We start from the raw sequence: 18,947 nt of genomic DNA, 5'->3' as shown, positions 1-18,947 counted from the left end.
CATACTACACAAAGCATAGTAAGGTACGCAAATATATAAATGCTTACATTTCTATATTTGTTTGCGTGCCTTACTGTGGTTTGTGTTCTTCAAGATGGCTTCAAAAGTACATAAACCATAGTAAGGTACGAATACAAATATATAGCATTTATATATTTGTGTGCGGACCTTATGGTTGGAGTACTTTCCAAGCCATCTTTGTTAAACATTTCTATGTTTATAAAAGTTGGCTTGAAAAGTGCACAATTCAATCCATCTTTTATAAAGCTTTCCCTGAGGAGTCTGTCGGCAAAGCTTTATAAAAGATGGCTTGAATTGGGTACTTTTCAAGCCATCTTTTATAAACCTCAAAATATGTCGAGGAGTCCCCAGGTTCGCCGAGGGTTAAAGACACGTCGGCGACCTGGGGAAACAAAGGGGACAGCAAATTCCTCTGGTGACCCCCTCACGCAAGGAGTCACCAGAGGAAGTTACAGTGACTGACAGAAGTGCCAGCAGCTACAGCGACCCTGTGGCTGGCTGACACTTGTCAGCTTGCCTGACCTAATGGCGGCCGCATCTCCTGCCATGGCTGCGATGGGATAAGGCATCCCGCCAATGTTGCAGTGGGATGGGGGGCCCTGGCTCAACCCCACTTTTAGGAGACTCCCGGGGCCTGGCCCCGGCCCACTCAAAGCACTGTGTATGGTTTTTAAATGTTATTTAATAATAAAGTTGTAACCATGGATTTAAGAGTTTCTTGTTGATATGATGAATTTTAGTTAAGATGGGAATTCCTGTGGAAAATAATGTGTGTAATCTGTTATGGATTTGTCGAATTTGTATTTGTGATAATGAGTAACTTCAAATTTGTACTGAAACACACAAATAAATCGTAAATCTCTCAACTGACCCATGAAGAGGCAAGCGCCGCCTATTTCCACCTGAGGCTGTCCAGAGGTCTTGCACTACAGCTCTCGCCAGAGCTAACCAGTACAGTCAATGGTCAGAGATCATGGGAGATGTAATCCAAAACATCAGGAGAGCCATCATATGCAGACCCCTAGGTCAACAGGACCGTGTGTGGACATGGCATCCAGATGTGCCCCCCTCGCTTTCCCTCAGCACCTGCACCCATACCAGGGAAATATAAAAAGGTTTACCCAAACAATACGCAGAGCCCATTTGGAGACAATCATGTAGAGTCACAAACTAGCTCTCCCCCCCCCTCCCCCCGCCCCCCCAGACTCTCCGCCTCCCCGAGGGGGGCAAGAGAAGCACAAATACAAGGACTGGGGGAGGAGTGGAACTGAATGCAGTGCATTCCGAAATGCGGGCAATTCCAGCTAGCACCAGTGACCCAGCAGGAGCCATTGGCAGGCAGGCTTTGGCGAGGAGAAAGGAGCGCAAGCACAAAAGCATTCCAAGACCCCATTAGCAGTTGCATGACATCATGGGGGGCAGCCGCGCCCAGATCGTCCAAAGTGGGTCTACACTCTACGGCGGGAAGAGTGCACTGCTCCGCCATTACTCGCAAAGCAGTAAGCAGTAGGTCACCTATTGCGATTCGCGGAGAACAGCCTGGCTGTTATTTACCCAAGATCACACACTGCGGTGCCCTTCTGCGGGAATACCAGGGCTGTACATGTCTTCATGGGTAAAAGCTTCCGCCATGCTTTTCAAAAGAACGCCAAATCAGCCCTGGCCGGGGTCGGAGATTGACAGGGTGGCTATGGGGAAAAGTTGCTTATTTTTTTTAATGAGGGATATCAGGTTCTCGCAATGAGTGTAGTAAACCCACCCAGACAACACCACTAAACTCGGGGTTGCAACTGGTTTATTTATTAAGTGGAGGGGGGAAATGCTTTGCCCAAATCCAACAGAGCTAGTCCCGTCTACATTTGAAAATCGAAAATCCTGAAATTTCTGCGGCCCACTGTGTGAGCCCATCGCACAGCACGTCTGCTACACAGTCTGCCCTTACCACACCTCTAGGGAAATAGACACACACACACACCGCAGCCATTGCAACTTAATACTAGCATCTCTAATTTAATTCGAATTGGGTACATTTACATTTTTCAGCTTTTTTTTCATAATTAAAACAATTATCAGAAAATCAGCTACTCAGGACTAACACATTTTCTTTAAAAAATATAGGACAAGACAGCGCGAGATAAGAATCACACACTTTAGCCAAGTGGTGTGAAGCTGGAATGTGAAACCCAAGCACATGACCGCATATTTCCCCAACAATAGTGGGAATGTGTTAATGTTTGGATTTTAAGAATAATCTAGATTACAAAAGGCCTTAGAAATGCATACATCTAAATATATCAATCCTCAGAAATATAGGAAGAGAAAACCGTATAACACACCCCCTCCCAGGAATGGACATATACACATTTTAGAATGCAAGAAAGCAACGTGTAATGCCCCCATCAGCAAGGACACCGCCATCAGTGTGCCCGCTCGTTTGCTGACGCAAGCAATCCTGCGTATTTAAATGCTGTACGAAGTTAACATTATACTCTATATAAATACAACACCTGCGCTGCGAGTCAAAACCACAAAAGAAATGAAACCGTTTCAATGTTTTTCGTCTTTAAACGAAGCACAGATGTGGCTATTTGTCGGGAGCTTTTTTGGGGCCTATCTGAGGGGCGTTCATTGTTGAAATGGGCCAGTGGGGCCCTGTGGAATGGTGCCCGAGTGACTTCCTCCGTTCTGGGGGGCAATGCAGGAACCTCCCTAACAGATGCCACCCAGGGCACCAACACAACATGCGCATGTCGAAGAGGTGCCGACACGGCCTGTCCCACAAAGAAAAAACTAGAAGCCCTCAACATATGCCAGCATTGCCCGACTTTCCAGCAGGCTCTGCCCCAAAGAGTTATGTGCCCCATTGGTGCTTTGTGTCCAAAGAAAGCAATCAGAGTGGTCTAATGCAAGCATTGCTCCTGCAAAAAGCACTGTGAAGGCCTAAAAAAGGCGAGTCTCAAATCAATGTGTGCCCTCGCTGCCCACCTTTCATGCTGCTAGTTCCCAGATAAAAGCCTGCAGCTGGTATTAAAGCCTTTGCCGCTTCCAATCGCTGTGCCCACAAACTGCGCACTTGCCCTAGATACAAACATGTAAGCAATTTGGAAAACACTGCTTTTCTTTATTTTGCGCATGGCGAAATTATTTTAGAAGAAACACTGAAAAACTAGGGACCCCCCCTAAAAAATAAATAAGTAAAAAAAAAAGTCCTGCGTGCAAAATCCATAGAAGACCCTTTGCGATAACCTCATCTGCCTGTAGTCATCGTTTGAGAAAGGTAAGCCATATGCCCTCCACATTAGACAATCATGTGCAACGCTTAAGAGCTGAGACTTTTGGGTGGAAATGCTTACCCGTGCAATGTTTGCAACGTCTACCAACAGGGGGCGCAACTACACAAACTTCAATGGGAGGAGGAGAGTCATATTTCAAATGGTGGAGGGGCTACCTCCAGAACCGCTGTGGGCAGGGCAAACTTACATGCACCCCCCCCCTCCAACCCTCATCTCAATCTCCAAAAAGAATGTGTTTGGGAACTAGAGAGTCAAATTAGAGCACATTGGAACGGATAGGGTTTAAATATTTGTTTTAAAAAAACACAGGGCCGGCCTGCATGGTAATGCTGTGCTGCATGGCTGGCTTCGTCAATTGCTAGTCCCTAGTGCATGACCATCTGCATTGCACCATAGCCCCATCCAGGTCCGAGTGACACTATACTTGAAGCCTTTGAGGTACCGGGCAACCGACTACAAACGGTGGGCCCAGAGTTGGTGCCATCTTATTGGGTTTTGTACTGCGTGTAGCGCACCACTGCCATGTTCATGGTCTCCAGGCGCTCTGGCAGATCCGAGTAGGAAGGAGGGCCGAGCTAGTGGGATAGAGCATATGGTTACCCGCTGTAGCACCCCATTACAGGCATGAGAGGGCAGAAAAGCCGGAGCAGCCATGTTCTGCGTGCATAAGGTTAGGGAGATGTTCCCTTTGCCACTTTCCCTCCAAGCCCCCAAATGTTTGCTCTTGGATTTGAACTGGTCAAGACTTATGAAGGTAAAGCCTTTTTGCTTAACTCACCTTTTCTTGGGGGGGGGGGGGGGGGCACCGATTAGTACCTATGGATATCAGTGCAGGGTGGGGCGTGGGGGGGGGGGCTGTCCCCCATCATGAAGTTCCTCGTTTTAAAGATATCCACATCACCAAGTGTGTTAGGGGAATTCTGTACTCATTTGTTTTTTAACTGAAACAAGGAGAGAGAGTCATAGGCTACCCTAGACATGGGCGTGACTCGGGGGTCACCACACATTTGCAGCGGGGCCAGGTGACTGCTGGCTCCCAGAGAGGAGTATCACCGTGGAATACAGAAATGTTAAATAAACAAAGATTTGTTTTGACAATGTTAACGTAATGTTCCTGTTAAACAATACAAGAAATTAAATAATTGGTCACTCGGTCTACTAACCCACTAAATATGCAAACCACAAAGTACTGGACCATGCATATTGCACGTGCAAAGGCACCCTTTGTATAGATGTCTGTTAGTTAAAACAAATCTTTGTTTATTTAACATTTCTGTATTCCACGGTGATATTCCTCTCTGGGAGCCAGCAGTCACCTGGCCCCGCTGCAAATGTGTGGTGACCCCGAGTCACGCCCATGTCTAGGGTAGCCTATGACTCTCTCTCCTTGTTTCAGCATACCTCCTAACCTTCTAGAGTCAGGCCCCCTTACTAAAAAAAGAGGGGTCCGCCCAATCTTTATCTTACTTTCGCTTGTTTTTTTTATTTCATGGTCACCTGCATGAGGTATCCCGGAAAGGCTTGTGGCAACCGATATGTTTCTACCACCTCCGCCCCACACTTTTCCCCGTGCACGTGTGCATTTAACTGCACGATGTCGTTAACAGTGCCATAACCTCGAAAATGGCCGTGTCACGAGATTTTATCCCGTCCTTTAGCCTTCGCCCCTCAGCTCCCTTCATCCCGTCCTTTGGCCTTCGCCCCCCAGCTCCCTTCATCCCGTCCTTTGGCCTTCGCCCCCCAGACCCCCCCCCCCATCGGTGCTTCAGCCTCTGCACTGGTAGGAACAATCCCTGCTCAGGGATACCGGTACAGCCCGTTTCGGCGCGGCCAGTTCGGCGCTGAGATGTTTTGGCGCGTGCTACTCGCATCCGAGGTACCTGTGAGGCACTGCAGCGCTTTTGCTCACTTCCTTGCGTTTTAGAAACCGGTGGTGCTGCTTAGCGGGGAGGAGGGCAATACAAAAACGTTCCATGTCGTTTGGAGGTGCAGGTTCATACTTTTTTTTTATAAACATTAAAAAGTTAATAAAATTAAAAAAAAAATGAGTGGTATCAGGAAGCCTGGCCTGCCTTATCCTTGGTCATTTCTGTGCGGCCAGTTCGCAGCCAGGCCAGTTCGGCGCGGGTTCTGTGCAGCCAGTTCGGCGCGGGCTGCCGCGCCAAATCGTCTTGCTCTGCGGCGATATTGCCCTGGGAACCGAAAGAAGTGTCCCAGGACCACCCTGTGGATTGACCAGCTCCCCCACCCCCCTGGGCTACTTAGTAGCACAATTCGCGGTCCCGAGGACCACATTTTTCCCAAGATTTACTTGGTACATATTTAAGTTTTAGATTTCACGAACTGCAATACTTTCACCATCGTACACCGATTACTTGTAAAACTCACAAATCACATAGTAAAGGAACCTGGCAATATGTAGATTCTTTCAAACACGCGAAGCCAAAACAAAATCTGTGTGGTTTCATTTCCAAACCCTCAATGGAAAACTAAGTTCCAGAACGCACAATCCAAGTCAAACATTCCCATTTCACAGTACCTTTAGCTGTGTAAGACACAGTAAAAAAAGTGTGTGGAAAAGGTAGCCTGGGCACAACGTCTAGCTTGCTGGCTGTTGTGCTTGGTGTTGAAAACAAATCCATATAAAAGCAGACCTGTGGAAAAACTTCAGGATAACATAGGAACGGAGGTTAGACCCAGAGTCCAAACTGTTCGGCTTTACACCAAACGTACACGCACCAAGGTCCCGCTTTACCTACCCGCCATGCGGCACACGGTTCTGATTTTATACACCACAAACCGCACCGTGAAGCAACATAGCTCAGCACAACAAGGGGTTACCGCCACGGGGCGGAACTGTAGGGGCAGACTTAGGGCGCACTTGGCAGGGCGTTGAGCGAGGGGCATATGGACGGTCGTCCAGTGCTGCCAACGTGCTCTTGGGGAAAGTGTTTGAGGAAATGTGTTGGTTGCCTGTATAAGAGGGTTGGCAGTCCTGTGGTTGAATGGGGGCCAGGCATTCTAATGCAAGTCTTCACACAGCATGCCTCCAGCGACATTGGGGGATTAGGGTATTATTATCTATTGATTTATTAAGCGCCGTACGCCAACCCCCCCCCCCACTTCCACTCCCCGAGGGGTGTAGATTAATCATCTAATTGGGACCCACAAACAAAAAGGGTTCGAAAACCTTCACTGGCAAACAAAGGAAGTGGTTGCTCCCAGGAGCCAGCACAACAGGGAGGCCACTTGAAAGGAAAACCGATTAGGAAAGTGGTCATTTGGGCGGGGGGGTTTGGGGATGCCACATTTACAGAGAGGCAAGGGGGATGAGCCCTCGGAGCTGGCCTCAAAACAAGCCCCGGCACAATTGCCCGAATCCCATAAAGCCAGCTCCGGGACCCCCCCCCTACTACGTCGGCAGGGGTGCTTAGGTTTCTAAGACACTATTCAGAACTCGCCCACTAAAAACAGAAGGTAGACACTGCACACCCAGCAATCCATGGTGCCCCAGTACCACCACTAGGGGGACAGGAATGCAGACTGGCGCAGCACGTGAGCATTTGGCACCCAGCTGGCAAGGAGCACACTGCAGAGAGCAGCTCGCACAGACGCTGGAAGCTGCAACGACATGCCCATTCATTATGGCATAAGATGCTTCAGAATGCGCTCCACGTGTCCCCTGTGGCGGCTTTATGCACAGCACATAGCACTAGCAGGCAGAGATAGGCCTAGGTCTATGGCAGAAGTTGGCTGTAGGAGCCAAAAGCAGCCCCTGGACGCTGCTTCTGTCAAGATCAGCAGCTCCTACATGGCTGCAGCAATTGCAATTCCACGCAGTGCAGGCCTTTATAACCCAACATGAATCCTGCAATATTAAGCTTCTATTGACCCTGGGATGCTTTCACGAGTCAGCCTGTATTTTGGCAGACTTGCCTTCAAGTTTCCCATGTCGCACTTAGAAACTCTTGTGTACAGGCACGTTATAAATGCCACATATTATGGCCACTCGCACTGAATTGTTTGACTTTATAATCGGCCTTCCCAGGTACAACTCAGCCCCTTCATTTCCTCCACCTCACTCTCTACTTGTGGCGTCCCTCAGGGCTCTAGCCTATCGCCATGGCTTTTCAACATGTACCTTGCCCCCTTGGCCCACATACTTTACTCCTCTCCTCACTTTGTGTTCTGCTGACACTCGGCTTTACTTCAAGCTTGCCTCCTCCTCCCCTCTGTTTTCTGATTGTCTGATAGTCATTCAGACATAGTGCACAGCTAATATCAGTCTTAATGCTATTAAACGGAAATCCTTCTCATCGGCTCTGGGATCCCTGCTCCCTTCTTTGCTCCCACTCTCTGGCTGCCATCAATGGGTCCCCTCGCCCCACTATCTAGTGAGGCAAAAAAACGTGGCATTATCTTAGCCTCCTCTCATATCACGGACCTTGCAAAGAAGGCTCACTTGCAGCTTCACCTCCTCAGAGGCATTCTCCACTTCCTTACCTTCCCCCAGAAACTCAATGTCTCCAAAGCTCTGGTTCTCGCTAGGCTGGACAACTGCAGCAGCCTCTTCCCACTCATCGCCCCCTTCAACGAATCCAGAACAAGATGGAGGCTTATCGTTGCCCTCAAGGCCACGGACCACATCTCTCCACTGGCTGCAGGGGTCAAATGCAAGACCCTCTGCAGCAGTGACATGACCCTCTAGAGTCTGGGACCCCGCTAAATTCAACTCTCTTCCTAAATACCTCGCTTCGGTCCTCTAGCTCTGACTCTCTGCTGATCAGACGTTTCTCCAAGCAGAGAGTGGATGGTAGATCTCACTCTTCAGTAAGTGCCTCCCCTCTGGAACTGCCTGCCCCTCTCAGACTTGAGCAAGAGCTCCTTAAGTTCCAGAAGCTTCTCAAGACCCCTCTATTCTCTACCTCCTTCCCTCTCCCTCATGAATTGCCCCCCTCCACCACTTCACTGGCAGCCTAACTCATGACCCTAACAGAGCACCAGGCCCTCCCCGATTAGTCTTAACCAGCACCCCCCTACCAGCACTTCCCAAACCCAGATGCCATCCCTGACCTTCCGGTTGGACATAATCTCAGGGCTGGATTTAGCAGCTGCAGTGCCCGGAGCAGCACAACACAAATTTGGCACACCTCCTCCCCTCAAGTGTGCGCCCCTAGTCATGGGGTGCAGCACATTTTTCAATAGGTGCTGATCAACTCCCTATTGTTATTAAATGTGCTCTACGCCCACGTGCAGAACGCATTTAATTTTGATAGAGCACCTGCCACACCTCCCACCACACCAGCTCAGGGAAGAGCTTGAAAGACTGCACCCAAGCTGGCGTGGCAGGGGGCTAATGGCAGGGCACCCCACGCAGCCACCCTCAAGGCCGGCTCAGCATAAACCCCTCCCATGTTTAGGGGCTGATAAAATTCCTTATTTTTTCGTTATAATCACATGTAACCCTTATGGACCCCCCACCACCACCCCATGTTCACTTGTGGAGCCTAGAAACACTTATTGATGTACAGTGCGCCCTATACATACTCAATAAATAGAAAATAAACTGCTTATGCTGGGAATTACACTTTTGTTAAATTCTGAATGGGGCGGGGAGGAAAAACTACAAGTCCCAGAAACCAAAGGGGAAAACAGGAAAACAGGGCTGTATAACCTTCTCACTCGTGGACACCGGCACTCTAAGGTGCGTGACTTCACACAAAGAATGACCCGTATAAAGTCTCAAAAAGATCACTAAAATTAAACAACAAAAAAAGTTACTACGAGGACTAAATGCAATCTGGGAGTAACATCATGTGAATGACCGGGTCCCACACCCAGGCCAGAGCCACTCACCGAACCCGCACGGCGCCACCATCTTGCGGCCTCCGGCGGCAGCTAGGATGCTTCCGTGACTCCTAACCTCCGGCTGCAAGCCCCGCCCCCACCGACGTCACCCGGTACCTGTGCGCCACGCCTAGCCACGCCCCGCGCGTCTACGTCGACGTTACCTGCTGTCTCCCGGGGGCAAGCCTGACACCTGCTGCGGCGCATGTGCAGAGGGGTCCTGAGGGGCGGCCATGCTCGGGCCAGGCAGCGAACTTTTCTTCATCCGTGGTCCTGCCTCAGGCTGCCTGCCCTATGCCACTCTAGTCTCACCCCTATTGCCCCGCGCCCCGCCTTTACCGCAAAGGCAGGGCCAGGATATTATGGAGCAGCAGGACTTTCATGCCCAGCTGCTCACTCTTCAAGTGGTGCAAATTGTTGTGCCCGCTCCCTCCAGTGACCTTGTGCACATACTTTTTTAAAAACACTTTTTCAAGCATAGTTTCATTTTTAAGGTAGCTGTAGTACACCGCACAGCTGTTTTTATCAACGGCTGCAGCAGACAAAAATAAGAATTGGCAATTGGGCTTTTGTGTAGGCATGGGAAAGGCAGGTGTTACGGTCCAACACCGCTACAGGGACCGCGTCCCCTTTAAGAGGTGAAGCCTGTACCACGTGGGAACACGTCACGGGAGCAGGGACGTTATAAAAGGGGAAGGGAATAGAAGCAAGGCAGTCCATGTATGTATTTGAATAAAGAAAGAGTTACCTTCCACTCGGTGTGTCTGTCCTCCTTTCACAGGCCCAGTCCGGGCCTAACATCTGGCGACGAGGCGACTTACCAGACCACCGACTCCTCCTCCTTGGCTTATCGGTCCTGCTCCAATCCAGCGCCGCGGGCACCTTCCGGCCCAGCGCACGTGCCTGATCCCAGGCCCGACTCCTCCTGTACACGTCGATCGCACCTCCGCGACTTGATTTTCAGCGAGCCATCCGGCCACGCTGTCCAGCACGCGCCTGATCCCAGGCCCGATTCCTCCTCTACACATCGACCGGCTCGATTTTCCAGCGAACTACCAGGCCTACGCCTCCTAGCACATTCCACACCTCGAGCAGCCACGAGACGGCACCGAACATCATCCGGAGCCCGCCCTTCACCCTCTCCGAGCAGGAGTGCTGTACGAGGCCCGCGAGACTCTAGAGGTGGGTTTGCCCAATACGCACCCGCACCGCGCAGACCGCGCCCTACAGCCACGAAATGAGTTCGCCACAAGCCCAGCGGCCTCAAGCCCAACAGCCGCCGAACGCCCCTGCAAGCGGCACAGCAACGACGGCATGGCGCATGCCACCCCCATTTTCGATGATGCCACAGGCTGACAAAGGCCCACGGTGGGTTGAGTGGCTTGAAGACTTTAACACGTTCATTGATGCAGCGGGGGAAGACAAGTCCCCTCGGCTGCGGAGTATGTTCCTAAATCTGGCGGGCAACGACATAAAAGTCCTCACCAAGACCATTCCTCCCGCAGAACAAGCTGACTTTCCGACACTGATCGCGGCCATAAACAGGAGGTTGGTCATTGAACCGAACAGGGACTATGAACGTTACATATTCAACCTGTGTACACAGCGAGTTGATGAAACCGTCGACGAATTCATTACCCGACTACGCATAAAAGGGGCCTATTGTCAATTCGAAGCTTTCTCCCTTGACGAAGCCATCCGGCTGAGAGTCATCGAAGGATGTCTGTCTCAAACCTTGAAAAAGCAACTTCTAAAAAAGCCTATTTCCATAGAAGAAGTGAGCCAGATGGCCAGAATTCTAGAGAGAGTGGAGAAGCAGGCAACCCAAATCTCGAACACAGCGTCGACGAGACAGGAGAGGGCGGAAATCGTCGCAGCGATACACACCAGACAAGGGGACAAAGGCGCCAATCCCAACTACGCCATGACGCCGAGGACACAACGCCAATGCTACCGCTGCGGCATGGCCTTCCCACATGCAGGAGCCTGCCCCGCCATATCACAGAGATGTGGCAACTGTGGCAGGGAAGGACACTTCCAGTCGGTCTGTAGAGAAGGCAGACCATTTCCGACGCAAAAGTTCCCCATCGCCGCACAATTCAAAGCGCCCGTCAGGAACCCCCCATTCCAGACGTACCAACCACGCACATACGGCCAAAACCCACGGAGATACGTGAGAGTGGTCGAAGAAGGATATCCCGTGGACGACGGGCAAGAGCATGAAGGCGAAGAGCAAGTATCCCACATCAGAGACGAGTATGACGGACCTCCGGATCATCTCTCTCATTATGAAGGGGACTCACAAGGATATCCACAGGAACTGGATCAATTTCACCTGAATGCACACGACGAATACGTGAATCTCATCATGGACGAAAGCGAGGCACGTGAAGCTCCCAAAATACCCGTCGACATAGAAGGCCAGCAGTTCTGCTTCCTTATAGACTCGGGAGCCACCGTCAACATAATGGGCGAAAAAGAGTTCAACCAGATCACCAATAGACCGCCCCTGACACCTTCGGCCTCCAAGATCTACCAATGGGGCGCTGCAAACCCCCTACAGTCGATCGGATTTTTCAGCCGCCGGCTCATACGTGACAACCAGTCCACGACGACAGACATACATGTCATTCGCAGCCCCACCAAAGGCAGATGCCTACTCAGCTACAGGACGGCGTCATGCCTAGGACTCATTGACATACATGTCGGCGAAAGGGACAGAATACGCTCGACCGACCCGGCATCAGAAACGAGGGACGCAATACTGTTCCTCTCCTCGACACTCACCAAACCTGAAATGATGTCGAGTGCTACCATCCAAAGAGAATTTCCTCTCATCTGCAAGGGTCTGGGCCAACTGAAAGGTCCGCCGGTGAAACTCCACATTGATCCCACGATTCGACCGGTCCCTCAACACCCGAGAAGGGTCGGCTTCCATCTGCAAGAGGCAGTGTCAGCAGAACTCAACCAACTCCTGACCGATGGCATAATTGAACCTGCCACGGGCCCGACCCCGTGGGTATCCCCACTGGTCATAGTACCTAAAGAAGGTGGGCGCCTGAGACTCTGCGTTGACATGCGCGTGGCCAATACAGCAATTCAGCGCGAAAGACACCCCGGGCCACGCATCGAAGATATGATAGTGCAACTGAATAAGTCCACCCTCTTCTCGAAATTGGACTTGAACCAAGGCTACCACCAAATGGTACTCCACCCAGAATCCAGAGGAATCACCACGTTTGCCACCCATGATGGCCTATTCAGATACAGACGCCTAAATTTCGGCATTTCGTCGGCGGCGGAAATTTTTCACGAAGCCATCAGACAGATCATACGCCCAATCAAGGGCACGTTGAACTACAGCGATGACATTCTAGTGTTCGGCCGCACTCGAGAAGAGCACGACACCGCCCTGCGAGCCACGTGCAAAGCCATTCAGGATGCAGGGCTCACGTTGAATGTGGAGAAATGCAGATTCAGCAAAAGCAAGTTAAAGTTCTTCGGTCACATCTTCTCGGCTGACGGGATGACGCCGGACCCCGACAAAGTGGCCACCATCTTTGATCTGCAAGCTCCGAAACAGATTGCCGACGTCCGCTCGTTCCTGGGCATGGCCGGATACTGCGCCCGATATATCCCCCACTATGCCACCATCACGGAACCCCTCCGGAAACTGCTCCAAAAGGACATGATCTTCGCCTGGACCGCCGAGTGCCAGGAAGCATTTGATTCCATAAAATTGTCCTTGGCCGAGGCACGGAAACTGGCCTATTTCGACCCAGAATGGCACACAGAAATCGTGGTCGACGCGAGCCCGGTAGGTCTCGGGGCCATTCTTGCCCAGACCAATGGCAAGGACGCTCACCCGCGACACATCGTGGCGTATGCCAGCAGAGCACTCGCGCCCCCTGAGGCAGCATATTCCCAGACGGAAAAGGAAAGTCTGGCCGCAGTATGGGCATGTGAACACTTTCATAACTTCGTCATCGGGAAACGGTTCACCCTCATCACAGATCACCAGGCCCTCCTGTCGCTGTTCGGAAACCCAAGGACAAAAATGCCCCCCAGGATAGAACGGTGGGGCATCCGTCTACAAGAGTATGATTATCACATCATTCACCGAACGGGGGGTGAGCATAATCCAGCAGACTATCTGTCGAGACACCCCTCTGGGACGTCAACGCCAAGACAAGGTGATGTAGAATACATAAACTACGTCACTAACAACGCACTACCTCCGGCGATGTCACTCGAGACGGTAGCGCTTGCAACAGCAGCAGACCCATCCATGGCACTGGCGATTGAACTCACTGAACACAACAAATGGAAAGACTACAAGAGAGCACTATCGTCACACCCAGGAGCAAATCAAGACGAAGTGGAAAGGATTGCAAGGATCCACTCAGAGCTAGCCGTACACGACGGCGCCATACTTCTCAGAGGGTGCAGAATAATAGTCCCATCGGCCTTGAGAGCTGAAATCATCAGGACGGCACATGAAGGCCACAGGGGCGCAGACAACACCAAGCGCCAACTGCGACGACACGTATGGTTCCCCTATCTCGACGCCTTAGTCGACCGATGGGTGAGAAGTTGCATGGCCTGCCAATGCACAGCCAGAGAAGAAGCACCTGCACCCCTACAAATAACACACATCCCAGAGCGCCCATGGGAAAAACTCGCAGTAGACTTCTACGGGCCCCTCGAAACAGGAGAATATTTACTCCTATTCATCGATGAACACTCACGATTCCCCATCGTCAAAAGATCACCATCCACAGCATTTGCACACGTAGCGGCAATCTTTGATGAAGTAGTGAGCGAGTGGGGTATACCGGACGTGATCAAATCTGATAATGGACCCCCCTTCTGTAGTCATGACTTCTCGAAGTTGGCGAAACATTTGGGGTTTAAGCACCAGAAAATAACACCCCTCTGGCCCCAAGCAAATGGAATGGCAGAGCGGTTCATGTCATCGATTAAAAAGACAGTACAAAGAGCAAAGCTTGAAAACGTGGATCTCCACCAAGCCCTGTGCAGAATGCTCCGAGACTACAGGAACACGCCGCATGAAGCGACAAACAAGACGCCAGCGGAACTGATGGTAAAATACCAAGTTCGCACGAGGATCATTCAGCACCCGATGAACAGACCGGACCCCGACATGCAACTCATAGAGAGAGACACACAGAGAAAAGAACGAGCTTGCACCCAAACCAATGAAAGGCGGAGAGCTCAGCAGAAGGACTTCCAAGTAGGAGACGAAGTCTTAGTCCAACAGCCAACGGCGAGAAAGAGTGACTCCCGATTCTCTCCTCAAACGCTCCAAGTCACCGCTGTGAAAGGAACAATGGTGACCGCTGGAAACGAAGAAAGAGAGACGACAAGGAACTGCTCAAAGTTCAAGCTGGCACCAACGACCAGCCGTGAAGAACCTCAACCCACAGATCCTGAGATGATGTCGGTGGATGCGCGAGACACGTTGTGGACGCCTCCTCAGTTCTTCCCCCGACCACGGACCAAGAGAACGGAGAGACCAGAAGAAGATCCTCATGAAGGTACCAGCGCTCGACCACAGCGGGCCATAAAGAAGCCCGCGCGATTAGTTGAGGAATGTTGATCCGGACGCAAAGACATTTTGTCCGGGGGTGATGTTACGGTCCAACACCGCTACAGGGACCGCGTCCCCTTTAAGAGGTGAAGCCTGTACCACGTGGGAACACGTCACGGGAGCAGGGACGTTATAAAAGGGGAAGGGAATAGAAGCAAGGCAGTCCATGTATGTATTTGAATAAAGAAAGAGTTACCTTCCACTCGGTGTGTCTGTCCTCCTTTCACAGGCCCAGTCCGGGCCTAACAGCAGGTGCAAAAAATCATGGTTGCCAACATGACCCAGTCCGATCTGTACGTGCTTAGCCAGTCCTGGTTTTGTCTTTTCATTCTGGGGCTTGTAGTCCGAGTTTTATAATGGGACAAATTGAACTTCAAATCCCACAATGCATAGAAAAAATAGGACTGCATAAGCACCTAAAGATTGGAATGTGTCATTTTGGCAACTGGGGCGAGTACCTTGGCATCTCATAGTAGTGCCTGGAAAATACCTAATACGTTTACACAAGCCAAAACTGCTGGGTTTGCCAATGCTTGATTTAACAGGACTTCAGTGAAGGACACACATAGTGCTTATAAATCGAGTGGCTGAAGGCAGACCTCGTTAAGGCCTTTTTATTACACCAGTAGTGGATGTACAGCTCCAGGTAAGTCATTATCTCCCAGAAGACTGCTTTTAAAAAACAGAGCAGGGAGGGGCAGGAACTGGGTGGGAAGGACCATAGGGATTAGCATGACTAGTCAATGGGTGGGCAAATGACCAAACAACACATACACGCTTTGTGTCTCTACTTATTTGCCATTTCTCCCTATCTGTACTCTACTACTGTAGTTTCAGTTTATAGATGGTGCAAGACTAATATCTTAAACTAAAACATTTGTCCTTTTCCTCTGAAGGGCTCAGCGGCTGTTTGTTGTGTAAATGTCCTGCATGTTGGGGACTATGCAAAAAAAAAAGTCTCTGGGTGTTGGGTCTCAAGCTGTTCAATGCCAATTATTAAATAATCAACCATTCCTGCTTTTAGGCTCATATCTTATTGCATCAGGGTGCTTGTAATCTAGCTACATGTGTAATGCAATTTAAAGTAGTGTTATATAGCACCCTTTTGCCAATAATGTTGGCCTCTCTGTGCATGGCTCTGTAAGAAAGAAGGGCAGGGTGTGTTAGATGGCTAGCAGGAAGTGTCAGAACCTAAGGGTGTTCTCCCACGAAGACCCCAAGAATACCCTATTCAAGTGGGCAGGGGAGGGATGGCGCTCTCGGATCCCAACCCTGGATCACCTGGGTAGGGGATACCGGGGTTACTTTCAGGGGAATACCCCAGATAAAACGCGGTATCCGCTTCCTTGTGGCACCTTTTTTCCCATCCTGCACGGTAGGACATTTAGGAACACAACCCCCCCTTCCCAACACGGACACTTTGCTACAGACAACTCACCATGAGGGACAATGGATTAACAACCCCCTACCGACCTTCCCTCAGTCACCATACATCATTTCAGAACCCATACAGTGACCCCCTGCCAATCCCAACAGATGCCAAACTGGAAGCGAAGCATGGGAGAACTGAGAGAAGGAAAGTACATATGTCACCCCGTACTCTACAACAACCCATTTGTACACAACACTACAGTTACCCCTTTCACCCTGATGGAAACACACATGGTTGTTCCAGTATTCTTCGGAAAAACGACAACTCCCACAATCCGTCCACACTGTTTTTCCCTAAAACCACTGGGACGATGAGGAGAGAGATTGGGAGGATAAGGATTACCAACAGGGAACTACAGACACAGACAACAGACTCCCCCCTTTCCCGCTAACGAAGACTCACACCTGGTGCTAGTTAAAACTCCCAGGAAGTATAAAAGACAAGGCTGGAAATCACACTCGGAGCGAGTTGGGGATGCTGGAAGGTGCCAGAGAGAAGGAGAGAGCCCTAGTGAGCTACAGAAGTCCTGGAAGACCTGGAGGAGAAGAAAACCGCCCAAACATTGGCCCTGGTATTTGAGAGGAGACTGCAGCGTGGAGGAGAGCTGTACTTCCAGAAGGCAAGACCAGGGGCAGTTGGGGTTGCCTGGTGGTACCTGTAGCAGAACTCCTCCCCTGGGGCCAGGTAGGTGAACTTGGGTACACGAGGGGCAGGAGGTAAGACCCTGATCTTAGTGAAACACCCCCCTTGTGGCTCCCTCTGGGAGCTTTGAAGTGGGAGCAAAATTGTCACAAGTGCATTCTGGAACTGGGAGTCCAAAAACATACTTTTTGAAGACTGTGAACTTTGTGAGAAGGGTCCAAGCCCGGCAGAGGGAGACCCCTGTGAACTTTATGAGAAAGGTCCGAGCTCAGCAGAGGGAAACCCCAGGGAACCTTTGTAAGAGAAACTGCCACCAGAGATAGAGTGGTCCGGCGCCACGTGGGCACTCTTTTGAAGGTCTCTGGCTGGTGCCCCTCTCCCGAACCGGGAGAAACAATAAAGGGCTAGGAGGCCTTATGGGAGGCTGGCGTAAGGTGTCAGAGTGGTCATACGAGGGTCAAACCAAAAACCCTTGTACAGTCGAAAGTCTTTGACACATTGAGGCAAAAACATGAACCCGACTGAGGGATGCCTGCAAATTGGAGCAAACCCTAACATACCCCAGAACATTGTGGTGAATGAACTGTGCGAAGCCCGACTGGGGGCTTTAGAGAAAGCCCGACTGGGGGCTTTAGAGAAAGCCTGACTGGGGGCTGAGACCCAAACTTAGGTAAAGGGAAGGACCTAAGGTGTCTAGAATGACTTCTTGTTGAAACATGAACTGTGGCAAATGTAAACCCGATAGAGGGATGCCAAGAGAAAGCTAGGAGAAGGGAACCCCGCTTTCTGATGAGATTTAGAAATTGTGAACTGTGGAAAGTGTGAACCCGACTGAAGGAATTGTGAAACTGGCGTTTGCACAGCGTTCCCCTGAGCTGGGCGCAAACTATGATTTTGTGAAGCCTGCTCTTGACATAGGTAAACAGAGTGACCCAGCGAGACGAGATCGCCCTTCAGAAGTCTATGTTTAAATTGGCAGTGTTTTGAGGGAGGCTGATGCTTGAGAGAAGGATCGGGGCCCGTCTGAGGGGGATCCAAGGGTGAACCATAATCACCCGACGTGAAGATAAAGATAAGGAACTTTTTGTTTTGTTGTTTGGGATCCTTCACCCCCTCTGAAGCAAGACACTTTGCGTGAAAGAGACTTGGACACAGAAGTTCCTGATATTGAACTATAACCTCATGCTGGAAAAGCCCAGGAGCGTGCTGTGCTCACAAGGCCCGCCTTGTCCTGTGCTAAAAACGTGGGGAAGGGAGACCCCGGACATAACATCTTGACTTATCATTTTGTGAACACTTCTTTCTTTTCTTATGAACATTATCCCACACTATTTCGTAACATAGCAATAAGGAATGGCAATCGGTTTGTTAGTATAGGCCCTTTTTATTTTTACTAGACTCCACTTGGACAGTATTGTTATTATTATTTGATGGTTGTAGCTTTATCCCATCTAAGATTTAGGTTTAGATTAGGCGTTTATCTCACCCATTTTACAATTTAATAAACACCCTTGAACTGTGATCACTTGTGTCTGTGTTGCTTTGATACCATGCCTTCCTTACAGAAGTCAGATACAGAAACCTTTGGTGTTGATGTGAAGTACTCGTTACCTGTGTGTTCATATGAACATCTGTGCTTTTTGTGGTTGGTACCGACCGGGCACGTTAGCCATATGGGCAGCCTCTGGATTGTGGAGTGCAAACATCAACAGCATGGTTGTTGAAAGGTGGTGGATAGGGTGTAGATCTTTTAAATACACTAGACTAAACTAGGAAGCTGTCTGTGGGGTGTGAGGGAGATGGATGCAAGATTTTAGTAGTGAGTTAGTTAATGAGAGGCAGGGATAAGGGGGTTGTTATTTTCTGGCTCTTGGTGATAGGTTTCACTGAGATTAAATGTATGGTCCAGTGTCACGCAGGTGTGTACAGGAATGGCATGATTTACAGAGAATGCTTTCAGAACAATTTCCAAGGCGTGAATGTGAATGACTTAGCAATGTAAAGGGAGAGAAGCAGGCATTGGTTAGTCCATATTTGCTTTGGTGGACGTTATAATTCTCAGATTGAGCATGTGTTTTTCAGAAGTGGAAACATTTTCCTG

The 18,947-nt window shown here is 50.1% G+C and overlaps 1 protein-coding gene across 3 annotated transcripts in view; it reads right to left on the bottom strand.

The window, feature by feature from the left end:
- KRTCAP3 (keratinocyte associated protein 3) overlaps positions 1 to 9,443 on the bottom strand; it is a 187,091-nt gene extending 177,648 nt beyond the window's left edge. For 2 of the 3 annotated variants that reach the window (XM_069605471.1, XM_069605472.1), the window contains exon 1: positions 9,326 to 9,443. In XM_069605471.1, coding sequence (XP_069461572.1) covers positions 9,326 to 9,368 — 43 coding nt within the window. In that variant the 5' untranslated portion in view covers positions 9,369 to 9,443. Of the gene's footprint in view, positions 1 to 9,170 lie in introns of all 3 variants that reach the window. The other variant, XM_069605473.1, reaches the window with a different exon arrangement.
- Positions 9,444 to 18,947: the final 9,504 nt, after the last annotated feature.

This window comes from Ambystoma mexicanum, chromosome 4p, assembly GCF_040938575.1.
Source record: "Ambystoma mexicanum isolate Mex_15411 chromosome 4p, UKY_AmexF1_1, whole genome shotgun sequence".
NCBI lineage: Eukaryota > Metazoa > Chordata > Amphibia > Caudata > Ambystomatidae > Ambystoma > Ambystoma mexicanum.
Note: the sequence above shows the minus strand (reverse complement) of the source record. Positions and strands in the feature narration are given on the sequence as shown.